Raw genomic sequence first — 19369 nt, 5'->3', positions numbered from 1 at the left:
GCCTAGGCAAGTACTGTTTCATGGACTTTGCAATAGTGCCTGGAAAAACACCACAGTAGCTGGATGGATGTGTGTGGGTCCTTAGCAGGAAATAGGGTTGGACAGAGGCTGGCAAAAGTTAGACCAGAGAGGGTGTCACATTCCATTTAGAGGAATTATCAATTTCTTCCAAAAAAGAAATGTGGAAATACTGAGGAGTTTTAAAAGAATGGCATTCCGATGTACGTTAGAATACTGCTGCTTGAGATGTCTGGGGATGGACTGGAGGAGGACAGAGCATGAGGTGGGAGGGTCAGTGTGACTCTGGTTAAGAGGAATGTGAAAGTGGGAGTCCTCAGTGGTGATGCGGTTGGAAAGAAGGGGCTCCTAGGAGAAAGGTGATGGATGGATCCTCACGACGTTTGCATGAATCATGAGTCAGGAAGAAGAAAGTAAGCGGAGGATATTTTCAGGTTCCTAGGATTCAGAATACACAGAGAGAAATGCCTTGATGGAGGGTTTGAGTTCTGTGTCTGAGCATCTCCTTTTGTGTTTACGTGAATACCCCAGGAGAAGTACATGGGTCAGGATCTCTTTAAGAATAAATGTCGGCGTGAGGGATGGGTGTGGCTGGATAAGACAGGAAGCAGAGGGGTAGAGAATGAAACTCTGGGGAGGGCTTGGATAAAGTGGTCACTCAAGAGTCAGTACAGAGTCTAGTAGACCAGAGGAGAGATGCTAAGGAATGGGCAGCCCTTCATGCTAGACCGGAAGACAAATGAAGCATGTGTTTTGCACTGGGTAGTTAGACCATCCAGCATCAACTAATCAGAGGAATGTGAGAGACAAAGAGGACAGAACGTGGTGGAAATCTGACAGGGCAGAAACTGTTTCTTTAGGAGAAAGAAGCAGAGACCAGAGTCAGAGGGGCAATGACCTAAGGGAACAGAAGTTCTTTGATGTAAAAGAAAACTAACTTTTAGGGTGAACAGAGAGCAAATGAAGTAGGCCCCTAGGTTAGGAAGGACTGGGAGACTTGTGGAGAGAACAGATTTCTCCTGCATGGAGAGTAGGGGATGCAGGGATGGTTGTAATTATAGATGAGGGGATGTAGAAGCTATTTAATATGGACAAGGCTCTAGCCCTTTCTTTTTCTCATAGCATTTCCATGTAGATCACAAATATGTGTAAGTTACTACATGATTATCCCATCTTCTCAAATGTGTACTCCAATTAAATGAATCTTTAACCTCATGTTCCCTGAAATCTCAACATGCTACGGAGGTGGTCCACAAGGACAAGAGGCGACGGCTCTTCTCCTGGACAACGGTAGTGCATGGTACTAATTAAAATCAGTCGGTCCCCAGCTCCGAAAAAAAAGAACCAAAAAAAAAAAAATCAGTCTGTTTAAACAAAAGTTACTGTGTTTAAATCTCCTTCAGCGCACCTTCTCCTCCCTGCCTATACCCAGGCCGACCTTTCCTCCTTCTCTGTTCTCAGATCACCCCTGAGGCTCAGATCTCTGCCTCAAGGCTTCTCTTTGAAGTGCGGAGACTGGAGACTGCAAAGAAGCTGAGAATCCCGCTCTCCCCTTTCCTAGTTTAGACGTGAAGGTCAGATGAATGATGAGTCTGTGGTCCACATCCCAGGCCTCTAGAAACCATGTTACATCGAGAAGAGAGGGCGGCCTCACCTTTGTTTCCAGACTAAATCTGAGAAAGCTATTGAGCTATATCCACGTGTGAGACTGTCACTTGGGGACTGGGGTAGAACTGTCCAGAAGTTGACAGCATTTTGGGTGAAAGAGATAGGAGGAGTGATTTGTCTGTGGTTTCCTTCTGGAGTGGTGTCAATGGTTTGCTTACTAAGGTAAGGGTCTTTATCATGAATCACAACACATTCCTCTCCTGTTGTATTGTTCACTGGCAATACATTAAAAAATTTTAGATCTTTTTGAAGTAGACTCTTATCCAGTAGCTCAGGCTGACCCGGAACTTACTATATAGTCCCCAAATTTACAGTCTTGTCTCTGCCCCTTGAGAACTGGGATTATGGGTGTAAGCCATTGCATCTGGCAGAAGTACAAAGAACTAAATGACACAGTTTGTATTTTGACATATTGAAAGCTCTAAGCTGTACTTTTCTGAAGACAGAGAGAGAGAGAGAGAGAGAGAGAGAGAGAGAGAGAGAGAGAGAGAGAGAGAGAGAGAGAGATGTAACTGTTTCCATAGACATGGTTCTAAGTTACTGGAGAGGAAGGTAAAATGAACCTGTGCAAACCAAAACCCCAAGACAACAAAATGGAGACCTAGGAAAAGAAGTACAGTTCCTTCTAGGCTTTCTGCGTTCTCACACCTCCTGGTGCCATGCTGGATACAACATTACTGTATTTAAAATAAAAATCAAATTTGTCGGGGGGTGTCCGGAAATACATCTCATTGACAGATCACTATAACATGCACCGGGTACTGTGTTCAATTCCCCACACCACCAGGAAATAACAGAATTATTTAAGTGTGGGAAAAAGTTTAATTAATATTTGGGGAAGAAAACAACCCTTCATTATGTATTTTATATAATCTAGCTTCCCCACCCCCCACAGGACTTGCTTTAAATGGAAACACATCATGGGGATAAATTTGTCTGAAAGATAGATAAGGGGAACAAAAATATAGATCTCGATATGCAATTCTCGCTGTGGTTAAAGGAAAGCAGAAAGGACACATTAGAGGAGTTAATTTGTGGCACGGATCCCTCCGACATGGTGTCAAGCAGCCTGATGCTGGGAATCTGTAATAAAGCACTTGCCTTTATTAGCAGCTTTTGTACCGCGTTTGAAGGTAATTAAATGAGATGATGACTCTATGCTTGGCTCCTAGGGCCTTGATAAAAGAAGGTGGTAGATCACCCCAGAGATCAGATGGATTTTGAGTCTACACAGCCGCACAGAAAAGGACGGCCCTAAGCTTGTCCCAAGCACACTGAGACTCAGTAGGGTGACGATAAACCTGCTCCCCGAGGCCTGCCTCATGGCGAATGATTCTACCCCATGGTCAGTAGCTTCCTATTTCACCCTTTGTAGCTGGAGGAAACTTTTCAGAAACAGAGCAAAAGAAAAACAGTATTTCAATGGCATCTCCGGGAAGGCTCTTACCGCTCCTGGAGTCCTATGGGCTTCATTCTGAAGGGAGAAGGGCAGACGGAAGTGGAGGCGGTGTTTCGAATCTCAGGAGTGCATTGGCCTTGAGGGTCCACAACAACATTCAGCACCTTTGGCGCCTGGTCGGGCTGGACCATGCTGTGGGCTGCCTTGGCCTCTGATTGTGCTTGCTGGAGTGCAATGGGCGATAGGTGGATCTCCTGGTTTTTCTCTTTATCTTGTCGTAAGGAAAGCTGAAGCCTTTCTTTTAACCTATAAATGATCTAAGAAAGGAGACATAAGGGCTTCTGTGAGATTTTTTTGTGTCCTGGACAGCACACAGAATCTGATCTCTCCCCCACCTGAGAAGACACATCAAAACGAACATTAGCAGTAAGGTAGTCCCGGCCTCTAATGTAAGTCCTTGGGTTTTGTGGTATTGAGGTCATTGTCCTGCAGAGGATATGCTGGGTACATAGGTAAGGGCAAGCTAACAAACACAGCCAATCACAGCACAATCAGTCATCATCCCAGAAGAGCACCAACTGCACTAAGGGCGGGCATAGGCTGGAGGTGGGGATGGTGCAGAGACCAACTGCCTTTGACTGGCATTTCCAGTTAGGTTGGACACTTGTCTTGAAAGTCTGTGTACACAAATACGTTCCTCGAGGATAGATCCAAAGGAAAATTCAGCCATCGTTCTACAAAGATACCAGATGACAGTTTGATCATAGGAGCGTCTTGAAATGGGAAGAGCTATAAAACATGGGCCTATGATCTTTACAAAGAGAGAACTGCATCCATTTATAGCAAGAAAGCAAGACTTATAAAATATTAATGCAAGAACAGTTACTCTATTAGCAATCCGCTCTTATCTTGGTAAATAAGTCATTAGTCATACATCACCCTGTGAATCTGTGAAATACTAGGCAAAGCGGCAATGCAGGGCACTCATCAAAGACAAAGATAAAAGCATATTTCATGTTTTATGGTGTGGGTGTTCTGCCCGGATGTGTGTCCGTGTGCCACGTATATGGCCGGTGCCGGAGGAGGCCAGACAAGTGTGCTGGAGCCCTTGGAGCTAGAGGTACAGATGGTCGTGACCGCCACGTGCATGCCAAGAATCGAACCCAGGTCTTCTGGAAGAACACTTAGTACTTTTCTCCACTGAGCCATCTCTCCAACACAATTGCTTTTAAGCTTTTACAAGAATGAGACTGGTGGGACAGCAATAGGATCACAGAGCATCACGGGTCTATACAGTATCTTTGTATTGGTTGATCCCTCCCATTTCTTTCTGCTGTGACCTCGTGACCCCCAATATTCTCCCTCTACTTTTGTTCTATTGCATTTCCCATTTCCATTTCTACAGCCTCCCCGCCTTCCCCTCTCGAATCATAGGCGTCTTTCTTGTTTGTTTGCTACTCACATTTACTTGATGCTGGCTCCACTGTTCTAATTCTTACAAAAGCCAGACGTCCTAGTGCTTTTACAAGTGTGTTGTCAGGGTGTGACTTGATGAGCTAATTCATGTGGACAGAGAGGTGACAAGTCACTGTCTGCAATTATAAAGGGGAGCAGCAGCCAGCAGCCAGGACTCCTCGAGACACTGACTTCCCAGTTTAGTTTCTAGGATCCATCAGCTGAGCAGACATGAGTTTAGGAGGACAATTTCCTGGTTCTCTCTAGTCAGCTTCCCTCTAGCTAGTCAGGAACTACATTATATCTTCTACGCGTTCTTCAAAGTTCTTCTAAATTCTACGTATTTCTGCTCTACTTAAAATCCTCTGGAAAACTTAAGCGCGCTCTCTCTCTCTCTCTCTCTCTCTCTCTCTCTCTCTCTCTCTCTCTCCTTCTCTTTGCATGTATGTGCCTATATGAATTAACTCATCTGAAGGTAGGAAATAAATACTTTTGAAATTTTATTTTAGGGTATTAAAAATACTTCCCAAGCATTCACAGAATAAGACTGAAGGGGAGTCTGTTTAATGAAATATGTTTATAAAAAAAAGTCAGGATGAAATGAAATCTAAAATGAACTATCAGAGAGAGAGAGAGAGAGAGAGAGAGAGAGAGAGATATCTCCTTGAATATGATTATATTTTGTTGTATACATGTATAACATTCTTAAGACATTAAAAAGAGAAATAAAATGCCCCTCTAACTGAGTGAACAGAATACTTCTCGGCAAGCTCCACATCTTTGCAAGCGATTAGGAATAGAATCCACAGTGCAGACAGCCTCCTGAGTGGTGCACAGGACAAAATCCGAGTCTGCCTGTGATGCTGAACAGAGGAAATAGACAAAACTGGCAGGGGAGATAGCTCGGTGGTTAGAGCACTCGCGGCTCTTGCAGAGGACCTGGGTTTGATTCCCAGCACCGATATGGTGACTAACAACTGCCTACAAGTCCAGCTCCATAGACTCTGTCGCCCTCTTCTGGCCTCAGCAGGATCCTGCATGCACGCAGGTCACATAAACTCAATGCAGGCATGGATATACTTAAGACTAGTAGATCAGTCTTTAAATCGAGAGTTAGACGAGAATAAGGGAGAGGTTTCAAAACCCTCAGTTTTAAGGATATGCTTGTGTGGATTGAAAGGCAGTCTCCTTACAGAAAGAGGAAACCGTGGGCATGTCAGGAATAACTAGCAGATTTTCTTTTTCCCCCAGAACAATGATTATGTGCTCCCAGTCTTAGCACATGTGAGGCAGATGTTGTAGGATTCAAGGCCAACCTGGGTTATACTGCCTCAAAATCCAAACAGGCAAACAGACAGACAAACAGGCCACCTAGTTCAGTGGGTTTAGGACATTTCCACAACACAGCTGTCGATGATTAGAGTCGAGCTTCTTCTCTGGACAATGATTACGTTCAGATACGTGTACGGTGCTTTCTTGGAGCTACAGAATAGAGAAGGATGCTGCAGGGGAGTGCCTTTATTGTGCGTGCAATGCCTTTATCTTTACCTTTCTGCTTATTTGCAGTTTCCATATACCTTGCCACCGTTCTGCAGAAACAAAAGCCACAGTAGGGCAACACCAACTGACGGCACATATACTTAGGCTAAACCCAGAACTAGTAAAAGATGACCCGGTATTATTTGAAGTGTTATATCATTTTTAGCTTGCAAATAAGGCAAGAATGAAGAAATAAATGCATCTCTACTCCTAGGATTCACTTCAGACAAGGAACCATGTGTTTGTTTTACAGTTTAAGTTCTCCACATAGGACTGTAACGTGTATGTTCGGGCGTGTGCTTACTTGTTTATGCTTTCACTTTGGGGACACGTTCTCCTGTTGAAACAAGAGCTAGGTACAGTAGCTCTCAACTGTTCCTGACGTGTCACTTCATGATTACATTAGTGTAATCAAGATCTGGTCTAAAGTCCTTCTCTGCTGCAGACAGCCCGATGGGAGAAACATTGCCACATGTTTGATATCGCAATCTATTTGTCTCTAGCTTTTAACCCGTCTCAGGGTAGTTTGCATGTGAGCTGATTTCTACAGCACTAATTAGGGGAAAAAAATCAGAATCTGGAGAATGATTAATGTAAATGTGGCCCTTAAAGGTACTCAAAACCCTGGGCCAATCGGTAAGAGGTGCAGAGGAAGGTGAAGTTGCTCTGTGGCACTCAGGCCGTTTTCATAGATTTTTAGCTACAAAGCAGTGGTTTTCAGCCCTGGTAGGAATTTTGTCCTACAGAGGGTATTTGATGATGTCTAGAGAAACTTTGGGGGAAGATAATGGGCCAAGGCCAGGCTAGGTTGCTGGCAAATGCTCAGCAGGAAAGGCCACCCCATCAGAACGATCAGTCCTGACGATGCTGTGGGTAGCCCGGGAGTAAGGACTCTGAGATTCACCTGGTATAATGTCTCTGTCTCCCAGTGACGCTGAGGCAGTTAAGTCACGTTTGGAACACTGGCTATAAAGTTTGGAATCCAGGTCTCCTAAATCCCAGACATGGGATCATTCACACACACACATTCTCCTTCCTGACCTAGAGCTTCTGGAAATGTATGCCAGAGACTTCTCTGCACAGTTTGAATCCACACACGTACAACATCTGTATATGTCTGTTTGCTATGAAATTCACTTTGTTTAAAAAGACTCATTCTTAAATCTTAGCAGAAGAGCGGAAAACTAAGACTCTCTCTCTCTCTCTCTCTCTCTCTCTCTCTCTCTCTCCTCTTTTCCTCTCTGAGCTTGTGTTGGAGCTTTGGGATGCATTAGAATAATCTGATCATTTGAGGGAGGGAAAGAGAAGGCAATATGGAGTAAGAGGAGCTATAAAGCTGAATTACAGTATGGGGGATAGAAAAATGGCAGCAGTGAGACCCAAGGAAGGCAGAAATGAGAGGAAGCTAAACAAAGCCCCTTGAAACATTTTGCAGTTATAATTTTTCCATTTTTAAAAGTCTCTCAGGTAACAGAAAACAGTGTGTTTGGAATAAGGGGCATTCTAATTTAAAAATGATGGCCCCAATAGGCTGTGTTCTGCATGGTGTTTTATAGTAAGTTATGAAGGAGTTTATTCTTTTAATGTCCTGAACATTCTTAATCTATCCTGGAAATGAGTCTGGAGGTGCGGGTGTAGAACAATGACTATGTTCCAAGGAGCATGGAGATTTCCAGGAATGTTTGATGTGTAAAATCATGTCCAGCACAAGGTACTAAGGTGCAAATGGGTGTGTCCTTTGCACACAGCATGGCGTAGCAAATGCTTATCAGCTTGCCTGGGTGGAGTCCGTCTGATAAACACAGGCATACTTGTGTGTTTGTAGACCTATCGGTGGCTAGGACAGAAGTTCACAGAATGGCTGAGGGGAACAAAGGAAGCCACGCTTGACTCCCTTATGAGATGGAGCCAAGCAGAGTCATGGTAGCAAGCTTAGACCTCCGGCCCATGGTGACTTTGAATTCCAAGTCCTCCTACCCTTCCATTCCTCCCACAGGAACCCACCACCCACTGTTCACTATGGGACAAGTCACTCGTCTTTTCTGATCTCTGGTTGGCTCATCCGTAAAGATAGAAACTGTGAAACCATTATTTTGTGTCCTACAATAAATTTGGGACCAGCGAGTATGCAATATACAGAAGAAGTGGATAATTATTTTACCACTCTGAAAAAAGGGGTTGTAGAACACTTAATTCATAAAAGGAATAATTTGAGCTACAGGCGTGCTTGGGCGATGGCATCATAGTCAATCATATCAGCTAAGTATCTGGGTTCATCTCCCTTATCCATGTCGGGTTAGAACAAACATAGATCTCTGTGTTTACTTTTGGTGTGAGCTTCTTGCACGACGTTCGGAGTCTGATGGTCCAGCACAGCACTTCCTGCTTCAGGTACCAGAGTGTGACTAGAGAATCCTTTTACTTCATACCTGGATGACTTTTCTGTGGGTTCACCGTGCCAGCAAGTTCACACGCCGGCAGCTGTTTGTGACGTCTTTGGTTGCTTCCCAGAAGCAATCCGGCCACTAGGTAGTCTACGTACGTTTCATGAAGACGTGTACACATTTTGATAAGCCTGTAAGTACATTGGGAGGCCTAACCTAGGTGATAAACGGTGTTCTTTCTGTTATGTACTCAAATTCAAGAGCTAATTCTCCTCAGTAAGATATTTCCTTTGTCAAAAAGCAGACTGAATGGAGTCGAAGTTGCCCACACACTTTTTCTTGGAAAATTCTATTTGTCTATGTGCCAGCAGTCCACCCACTCTGCGTTCACATTTGAGAAGTGCTAAATAAGTCACATGTTTGAAAATGCCATGCTTGTCTAATTTTATGTCTGGCAATAAATATCCCCCCTTTTTTGTATTTTTAAGGGAACTAAACAATATGCCATATTAAAAAAGACTTGCTAAGCTTTAAGCTAATGTTGTGGAGCAGAGGTGGCCTTTCATGACAACAATTTCCCTACATAATGCCATGATAAGATCATCTGATTTTCTTCATTTCAATGCAATGTAAGAAGGCTGGACAAAAATAATGACACTTGATACTCCATAAATATAATTAATGCCATAAGGATGAGTCTGAATTATAGCTTTTTCTTTGCCATGGAGTCAACCGAAGTGCAGGAAAGAACTGAGCTGTGCATTTGAGAATTAGAAAGTGTGTCTCAGTCTGATTCAGCATAAAATACATCTTGTGTAACTAATACTAAGAGATCCTGGCAAAAAAAATTAATTTAAGATAATTATCAGAAGCGTTTGGATTGAGGAAGATGAGTTGATCTTAGAGAATCATATTTGATGTGTCTCTAAATGTGAGTCATGGCAAACCATATCAGATAAATTTAGCTTCGCCTTAATCCTGTTAGCATATTATTTCTCCACGAATATCAATCCCTTCCTACACACTGTCAGCTCCTCTGCTCCTTTTACTTTTTCATCATCATCCATCATCATCATCATCATCACCATCCATCATCATCATCATTTCATCTTTTTTTCACAGTCCAGTCATTATCCCCCTCCCAGTCTTCCCTCCGACACTTCCTTATCCCATTCTGCCTTTCCCGTCTCCAAGAGGATGTCCCCACTGCCCACAACCCCACTAGACCTCCCCAGTCCCTGGGGCCTCAAGTTTCTCAAGGGTTAGGTGAGTCTTCTCCCACTGAGGCCAGGCCGGGCAGTCCTCTGCTGTGTATGTGTAGGGGGCCTTATCATAGCTGGTGAAGGCTGCCTGATTGGTGGCTCAGTTTCTGGGAAATCTCGGGGGTCCAGGTTAGCTGAGACTGCTGGCCTTTTCTATGGGGTCACCCTCCTCCTCAGTTTCTTCCAGCCTTTTCCTACTTCAACCACAGGGTCCCTGGCTTCTGTCCATTGGTATCTGCATATGCCACTTTCAGCTGCTTGTTGGGCCTCTCGGAGGGCAGCCATGCCATGCTCCTGTCTGTAAGCTCACCATACATCAGTAACAAACAGTGTCAGGCCTTGGAGCCTCCCCTTGAGATGGATCCCAAGTTGGGCCGTCACTGGACCTCCTTTTCCTCAGGCTCTTCTCCATTTTTGTCCCTGCTCTTGTTTCAGACAGGAACAATTCTAGGTCAGAGTTTTTGACTGTGGGATGGCAACCCCATCCCTCACTTGATGCCCTGTCTTTCTTTTGGAGTTGGACTCTACAAGTTCCCTCTCCCCACTGTTGGGCATTCATTTAAGGCCCCTCCCTTTGAGTCTTGAGAGTCTCTCATCTCCCAGGTCTCTGGTACTTTCTAGAGGGTTCCCACACCTCCTATCGGGGAGGTCCTCCTGGCTCCTTTTTAAGTGACCCCGTCACAGTAAAATTTAAGGTGGTGTTTGAAATCAATTAACCTACTTCTGTCATTTACTCATAATAATCACTTGCACACAATTCAAGCACTCTTGTTTCCATCTTTATTCCCCACCCCTTAGCACATTTCTTCCCTAGAGAGGGAATGCTGTGGCTTAGTAAGCAAGCCAGATGACCTAGGGGGCATTTAGTATTGTCCCTTCATCTGGTCATCACCACCCTATGAATCCTGTTCCTTGTATGTCACACAGCACTCTGTCTTCTATGCCTACTCATCTCTACTTCTCTCCCGTTCCAGTTCACCTTCATCATCCTTGTCATGAGGACCCTGACAGGGGCTACTTGTCCTCATGCTTCCCACTCCCTTCTACCCCAACCACATGCTTAATCAGACACTGACCTTCTAAACACACTCCCATAATCGCACGGACACTGTTTCCATTTCCTCCTTGAACCTGCTTCACCCCAACACCATTCTACTACTGTCCTCTGTCCGACATGCACATCCCATGTGTGTTTGTGTCTAGCAAATGCCTGACTGTTCTTATCAGTCACTTCTATGCTATCATCTTTGTGATCCTTATTACAATTTCATACTGAACAAAAGTATGATATGACTGTTTATGTTTATGGAAAAACTGTGCAGAAAGTACGGAGTTCGTGTCTATATCTGTCTCATAAATATCTTGCTTTAGTAAGGTACATTTGTAATAAAGGCAGAAGTATTGATGTTATTGACTCTGACAGTGTAGATGAGATCACCTTTAGTGATGAACATTTTACACACTTGATGAGATCATAATGCTATGCAGTCATCAGAATGCAGAAGACGCTCATTGTCCTGAAATCTATATTCTCCACACAATAACCTTCTGTCCATGACTTGACAGCCCTGGATCTTTCCAACATCCTTATATGTTTCTCAGGATGTCATATTGATGAGCTCATACAGTATGCTCACTGTTCGATATTTAAAACATGTTAATCTTTGTCTATATTTTTCTTTATCGTTAAAGCCCCCAAGAAAAGGGACTTTATGTGCCTTGTCCTCTCCTTTCCCACACTGGATCCTCTGCAATGAATATGTTGCCTGCGAATGTGTTGCTTGACCGAGTGGATGAGCCCACCGCAGACCTGAGAGAGCCATCCGTACTTTGGAAGCATTCCTTTCCTGATTTGTTCTAGTAACATTGGAACAGACTTACTCAGGCTTGTGACATGTACATTGATGTTTCCCTAATGTTAGAAGAGGAGTCGGCTTTGGTGCCAAGAGGTTGAGGGTGTGACCACTATAAGTCCTTTAGTCTGAGACCAGTGTATGGCTGTACTCAGTCTGTGGGATCTTGGGACATTATATTTCAGTTACAAATCACCGAGTCGTAGATGTATCTTACCTGTCAATAGCAAACCCTGTTCTTTTTCTGTCCCCTAGTACCCCAAGCCTGCCTACGAACTGGCTTCTCACCCTTTTCTTTCATTCCTGCCTTTGACTTCTCAATCTTACTCATTAACCATGCAAACAATCTTTTTTTTTTTTTATCACTTCCTGTTCTTTTTTCCTTTCTGTTCTGTAATTCCTCTTTTTCTCCTTGTAGCGACGGGAATTGAACATGGGAACTGACAAGCTCTTAGTAAGTGTTCTGTTGGACTGCACTCCCAGATCTTTCAATTCCTTTAATCTGTGTAACAGAATAAATCCTAATTAGGACTAAAGACAGAAAACAGAGCTTGAGATTCTCCTATGCTGAAGAAAAGAAGGATCACACATCTTAAAGTGCAGTTAACCAGGAGAAGGAACTACACCTTTAAAAAAGTAGCCAGAGGTCTCCTCTACAGTTCCCATAAACTTTTCAGTCTTTTTCATTAAAATTTTCTTTAATATCCACCACTTAAGATATAAAAAGCTCTTTTAAACTTAGTTCTTAAATAACAGCCTTGATTATTGGGTCACAGTTTTTAGAAGTTCAGTTTCTGATCCAAAGGAGATATCTTTGAATCCGTTACGAGGGGAACTATAGGATGCCTTGCTGTTTCTTATATCTTGAGATCTTGGGAATGTGACTGTTTTCACTCCATTTGTGACCTATTTGTGTCCCCCAAGTTCAAATCATTGGAGCCTCTCTGACCTCCTAGACCTAGTCTCAGTCTTTGTGGCACTGTTTCCAGGAGGGAAAACACACACGTAAACAATGCAGAAAGCATTTGGCACAAAACGCACAAGACAGAATCATTGGTATTATGTCTTTTGGGGGACACATGTAAAACAAAACAGGAAGCATTTCTTAAAATATGCAAAGTAAAAAGAACACAATACACAGGAAAAGATATTAAACCCATTTGTAATATCCAAACTACATCACAGACTTATTTTTTTAAAAAATTAAAATGATAAAACCCTCATTCTACTTGAAAGTTAACTATTAACTTGTTCCATACAAAGCCCAATTTAGTGGGCTGGGCTTATTTTGGATTCTACTTTTTAGAATCAGAGCTCTGCTTTGTTGGTTACATGTCACAACCTGCAGAACAATTGCAGCGTTTGCTTTTATTCTTATATATTATTCATTCAACTGGAAATGAGGTAGCGGTGAATGGCTGTAATCACTTCCTTTAATGCCTGATATTTCTTAGAATACCTTCAAGGCTGTTTAAAATAAGGAAGTAAACCATTCCTTTGGGAGAAAGCTTGCCTCCAAGACATACTTCTTCAAAAAAAAAATATTTTTTTCCCTGTGTCCCATAAAGATGACATAAGAGAAGAAATAAAGTCAGCCCCAAAGTACGCGCTTGAGACTTCAGTGACATTAAGGGTTACAGTGACCTCGGTAAATCACCTTCTAAATCTTCACGCGGGTTGGTCGAGATCCTAAACCCTCCAGGCGCATCTGCAGCCTCACTGTGCTGCACAGCTTCTACACTTCCGCACCTCCACACACACATCATTTAGCAATCAATCGTCTGCTGCCACAAAAAACGGTCCCAGCCTAACACGATTAGAGCCTGGCTTCTGCTCCGTAGTCTTTTCAACCTTCAGTCAAGTGGCAAAATACCTAACATTGCTAAGCAGTGGGCTCCACAAAGGAAAAGATACACAAAGAAGCAAACTTACCATCAAACAGGTTACTATAATGATAAAGATGCTGAGGAAGATGACGACGGCGTAAAAGCCTTCTTTGCTCCAGATCTTGTCCGCTTCATGCTGCCCTTGTAAAACATTTTTCTTTCAAAAGCAAAACAGAAAGCCCGCTGTTAAAGGAGAGCTGGAGGAAACTGGAGCTCTTATCAGACTGTCAACATAGTTTTTCTAGCTCGATTCCACTCCATGTAGTAAAACACACCTCCACCCCGCGCTGCCACAGCTGCTTCCCTAACTGCTCAGGCTCCGATGGACAGCTATCCTCCACAGCACGAGATCCTGTGAGGGAGGGGGTGGGCATGTGGGACAGGCTCCTGGGTTCCTGCCTTCCTCCACGTCCTGCACAGCCTCTCCTCGAAACTACCTGGTTCACAGGTGAGGGAGCACTGTGCTTTTCCGTGCTGAGGGACTGTTTCCAAAGCTCTCCGTACTCCGAGTCCCCTCCCACGTCCACACTGCCTCGCAGCTCTCTCTGCTCCTTACTTTTTGAACGGAAGCGAAACAGGTGCGACTGAAAAGCTCATGATGCTTTAATAAACAAGCCTCGAGGCTGGGACCACTCCTGTTCAGTTTTCCTCTTCCTTTGATCAGACCATTTTTCCTCCCTAAATGGAACTTCCTTTGTCAAAACCCAACGCGGCATCCCACGTAGAAATTGCCAGGATATTATATTTTATTTGAAGTGACAGGAACACCCACAGGGTCAGAATTATTTAGTAATAAATGGTAAAAACTAAGTAGGATTGTTTTCATTTTTGCTGCTTTTGCTCTTTGCTTTGGGAGTGGAGCTAGATAAGACGTATAACTAAGATGTGACTGTTTCTTGGTTCAGTGTTACTCATCCTTCAGAACAGAACAGGATGCCTGCTTCGGAACTTTATTATTTTCTGTAGCCCAGGCTGGCCTGGAACTCAAGGTAATTGATTCTCTTGCCTCAGCCTCTTAGGGGCTGGGATCAGAGGCCTTGGCCACGATGCCTAGATATGGGAATGTTTTATAAGTTGATGATATTTTAGGTTTATAGGTAAAGAAATGTCAACTTGAAAAAAAACTCGGTGGTATCTGAGTAGGAAAAACAAAGTTTGTGTCAAGCGAATTGTTTCATTCACTCATAAGGCAACTTTATAATATTTAGGGAAAGCACGAGTCTATCCTTGATTAATTAGTCCCGAAGCCTCAATTTAAACCTATATTCTAGGTGCATACATTTTGAGACCATTTCTAGTTGTTTCTAAGATTAAAAATTGTACCTAGAATATTCAAATTAGATAAAAATATTAACCTTGAAAATTATTTTGTGGAAATCTTAATCTCTCCAATCCGAGGTGAGTAAGGAAGTCTGGAGTTCGATTATGATGATACAAATCACTTGGGGGACAGATTTGTGTGCTGCTGCCTTTTGCCTTTTCTAGACAGACGCATAGACACAGGAAATAATTTTTATATATACTTTGAGCGATAGAGAATCTGTTAGTACTCAATTGGCTAATAAGAGTGTAAGAATACTCAATAAGAGTACTTTCTCAGTTCAGTGGTTTGCTGCTGGCATTCGCCTATGTATTTGCTGTATTCTGGGTGTGTCTCTCAGGAGAGATCTACATCTGGTTCCTGTCGGCCTGCACTTCTTTGCTTCATCCATCTTATCTAGTCTGGTGGCTGTATATGTATGGGCCACATGTGGGGCAGGCTCTGAATGGGTGTTCCTTCTGCCTCTGTTCTAAACTTTGTCTCCCTATTCCCTCCCAAGGGTATTCTTGTTCCCCTTTTAAAGAGTGAAGCATTCGCATTTTGGTCCAACCAACCAGAGCTTCCAGGGACTAAGCCACTACCTAAAGACTATACATGGACTGACCCTGGACTCTGACCTCATAAGTAGCAATGAATAGCCTAGTAAGAGCACCAGTGGAAGGGGAAGCCCTGGGTCCTGCTAAGACTGAACCCCCAGTGAACTAGACTGTCGGGGGAGGGCGGCAATGGGGGAGGATGGGGAGGGGAACACCCATAAGGAAGGGAGGGGAGGGGTTAGGGGATGTTGGCCCGAAACTGGAAGGAATAACAATCGAAATGTAAATAAGAAATACTCAAGTTAATAAAGATGGGAAAAGAAAAGAGTACTTTACTGGAGATACTAGGTTCCTGTGACAATTTTTTTTCACCTCTTTGCAAACAGCTAGGCCAATTCTTTTTTCTTTTTTTGCTCCAGTTTCTCTGTAAACACAGCTAGAAGCTAATAGAAAAGAAGACTATTGTAGGAACCAAGAATGGAATTGGAAGGGTTTTTTCTTCCAGGCAAGCAAATGGCTTTGCTATAAAAGCAAAACTAGTTAAGCCTTCACGCAGGCAAGCATACATTTGTCAAGTTTAAGTACAGGGATCTGAGCTTAAACTCATGTAAAATTTAAAGAAGGGGTGGCTAAGAGGGTGGAAAGAGATGTTGTGGCCAGATCCATTTTCTCCTATAGTTCTATGGTTCTCAAGAGCACAAACACGATGCCTCCTGTGGAAGGCAGACCCTGTTTTGATTTTTCTTCTTAAGTGAAGCAATGATGTCAGCAGAATCAGGCCGCACCCTCCCGTAGCCCACCCCACCCCCCCAGCTGAGAAAGCTCTTGTTTTGAACTAGAACTCAGTCACTGCACGTTCCTGGTAAATAGATTTGCTTCTGAGTCACGCTGCTCCTACTGAGCGCTGCTATATCGGTTCAGAGATCTAAACAGTGCGATAAGGGCAGGGTAATAAAGGAAAAGTTTGCAGTCTTCAAGGGCCCACACATCAAAAGATCGCAATACACAGTAATGGCCAAGCTAACCTTTGCATAGGGTTAACCCAGTGGCTTTTAGATTTTGTCAGGGGCTGTGGGTTTAATAAGTCCCAGACTCCCAGGCCAGGTCAAGTTAATGCCACTATACCATCTTTATGACTTATTTCATAGCTGTTCTGTCCTGTTGTGTGAGTGGAGTGAAAGCAGCTGGGGTGTGTTAGTATTTATAAATCGAGACGTTTCCTTTCCGTATGATGACGATGGTGTCTCTAGCTGTTTTCTAGCTCAATGCCATGATGTTGGTTCTGCTCTTCCCTCTACCATTTCTCCCAGCCCCCATTCACTCTGTCATTCTTTTTATTCCCTTTTCTTCCCTGCTCCTTATATTAGGGAAGATGAGGCAGATAGGGGAGCTTGGGAAGCATACCTCATGGGGAGAGATGAAGCCTGGGAAATGACACAGAAATGTTATAAAAGGTCCGTTCATTTGATGGCTGCAAATTAACGCGATTCATCTCACGACAGGATGGCTTCGCCAGGTGAGTGCTGCTTTCTACCACGGTAGGCACAGTGCAGATACTTGATCTGCATTAAGGTAGGTTAACACGAAGGGTAGATGCCCTCAGCAATGCAGGCTTGGTCTAGAACCCTTCACACTGGCTGGTTAATGTTGCAAGTTTTGAAGGAGCAATCACCCAAGTCAGAAATCATGGGTCATATTTTACATTGTATGATTTTTTTCTCTTTGTATCAATTATTTTTTCCTCAGGAATCAATCAGTTCGCCGTGTCTGCTCTTTAAAGAAGGTAACTTCCTCCTTTGAAATGTAGTAGTTATGAAACGAGTAATTTGTGCATGAACAACAATAAAACCCTAAATAATGTGTTCTGTGTTAATGGGAACTTAAAGTTTCAGTTTCATAAATCTTAGCACGTTGGGTCCAGAGTAAGATCCCGTCTTCACCGCAGAAAAGAAACAAAAGATCTCTTTCCCTCGAGAAACTTGGATTGGAAACAGGTGTTGAACAAAGGTCACTCTCTATTTGGTATTTTTCTTTGTTTCCTGAGTCATTTTTCAATTAAAAAAAACCAATCAGGAACATAAAGAGTAGCAAAAATACATTACTGTATGAAAATAATGAACACAAATTAAGGAATAGATGCTTTGAAACATCATGAGATCCAGCACTGGATGTAAACAATGGACCAGAGCCTGTTGTGTCCCCAGACACCCCTAATGGCTACTCTGCCACATTAAGATGTATTTTGAGGATGACAAGGTGAGGCAGGGTTAAGGCATAAGCTGTTATAGAAACCTTAACCACGGGAGAAGGATGAAGACGTAGGAAAACTTACAGAAGAGCCCTAGTAGCTTTACACAGCTGTCCCTCACTCTTTCTACAGTACCCTGTAGGTTGAATGCAAAGCGAGCCCAGGGTCCCACACTGCGGGCACTTTCTGCCTTGGCTTTCCCCTTGTTACACTCAGAGTTCCAGGACAGGGCCTTCTAGAGCCACTGAACCCAAAGGTTCAGCTCGTCTCGCCTTGATGAAAGGCTCCTTACAGCCAACTCACTCGCTCAATGAGCTCTTCCACTGTATTGTGCAGATTAGACAGTTCCTAGATTTTATATCCCAACAAATTTATGGACAAACGTCATATTTTGCTCATTAAATATACCTGTTACTTAAGTTTAGGGCAGGCTTTGTCGCCTACTGTGGACCAATGGCTTTTTTTTGGGCGGCCCATATAGGCTACTCCGTCACTACAGTTATGTGTTGGGAGATGCCCTAGGCACTTGATCTGTTAAAACATATTCCTTTTGTAGCCCTGACTGCCCTGGAACTGGGATTAAAAGTGTGCACCACCACTGCTTGTCGATTCCTATATTTTAATTAAAATATGCGTTTTAATGAATTCTGTTTGGATAGTGGCCATAACATTCTTGCTGAGGTCCTCACATCGGCTTGGACCCATTTGCCGTCTCTGAATATACTTCCACTAGCATAGGACTCAGCATAGAGTTTCACTACTTGTTGACTCAGCTTTCCACACTGTGCCTATTGGGCTGCTGAATAATGAAACAAAGAGAAAAGGATGTGGCATGTGCCATCAGGGACCTACAGTGCAGGGGACAGCCTTGAAGACAGCACAGCACAAGGGAAGTTTGCTCGAAGCTCAATGAGGACATGATGCCTGGAGCTCCCTAGTTCTTGAAGGAACAATGGAAGGCTTTGCCATCAGACAGGCTAATGGAAGCCGGAAGGAGTGTAGGTAGACCAGATGGCAAGCATGGGGGGGGGTGCAATTAGGGATCGTGACAACTAACACATTTAGAATAGCTCTAACATAAACTGGAAAGCAGTCACTCAGCGGTTACAAAGCCCAGTGCATGCTATTGTTTGTTGAAGTCAAAGAATTGTAAGATTAGGCTAACAATGAAGAACGTTACTGTGATGGCAAAAGAAAGAAACAAGTTTTGTGCAGGAAGGAGAAGGGCAGGGCAGGGAGGAAAACCAAAAGCTGTGAGTAGAAGGGCGACTCTCTTGTTTCAGGAGTGACAGATAAGTTTGCCCTTCTAGCTATGGTTTCTGCATCTGGGAATTCAGCCAACCGTGGATAGAGAATATTCGTGGAGAAAATTCATCTTCGATTCACCTGTACACTTTCTGAACAATATTTTTAGCAACTCTTCACATTTTAATTACATTAATGTCATGTGTTATAAGTAACAAACTTATGGGAGTGTGTTCCTAGAGTATATGCAGATATAGCTTTATATAGGAAATTTGAGCATCTGACAACTTTGGTGTGTGTTGGTGTCCTGGATCCAATCTTCTGGGGACATCAAAGAACTGCATGTTCTCAATTCATCTGGGTTGAAATCACATTTGTTTGGTACAAAAAAAAATCTGCTGAATTTCACATACATTTAAAAAATTAATCGATATGTCAAGTCACTTAGAGAAGGGCTAGATCCATTTCGAATATGAAGAAACTAAGGTTCAGGGTGGTTAATATTATGGAAAGAGAAAAATCCTCACAGAGCAAAATGGTCTGAACAAGATTCAA

General features: G+C 43.2%; 1 protein-coding gene across 3 annotated transcripts in view; it reads right to left on the bottom strand.

Annotated features, from left to right (window-relative positions):
• Ptprr (protein tyrosine phosphatase receptor type R) overlaps window positions 1-19369 on the bottom strand; it is a 249354-nt gene that overhangs the window by 79108 nt on the left and 150877 nt on the right. For 2 of the 3 annotated variants that reach the window (XM_032912575.1, XM_032912583.1), the window contains 2 exons: window positions 13511-13621; window positions 3134-3402 (listed from right to left, as the gene is read on the bottom strand). In XM_032912575.1, the coding sequence (XP_032768466.1) occupies window positions 3134-3402; window positions 13511-13621 (380 nt within the window). Of the gene's footprint in view, window positions 1-3133; window positions 3403-13510; window positions 13622-13739; window positions 13896-19369 lie in introns of those variants that run through there. The other variant, XM_032912590.1, reaches the window with a different exon arrangement.

Source organism: Rattus rattus, chromosome 1 (genome assembly GCF_011064425.1).
Source record: "Rattus rattus isolate New Zealand chromosome 1, Rrattus_CSIRO_v1, whole genome shotgun sequence".
NCBI classification, from domain to species: domain Eukaryota; kingdom Metazoa; phylum Chordata; class Mammalia; order Rodentia; family Muridae; genus Rattus; species Rattus rattus.
Note: the sequence above shows the minus strand (reverse complement) of the source record. Positions and strands in the feature narration are given on the sequence as shown.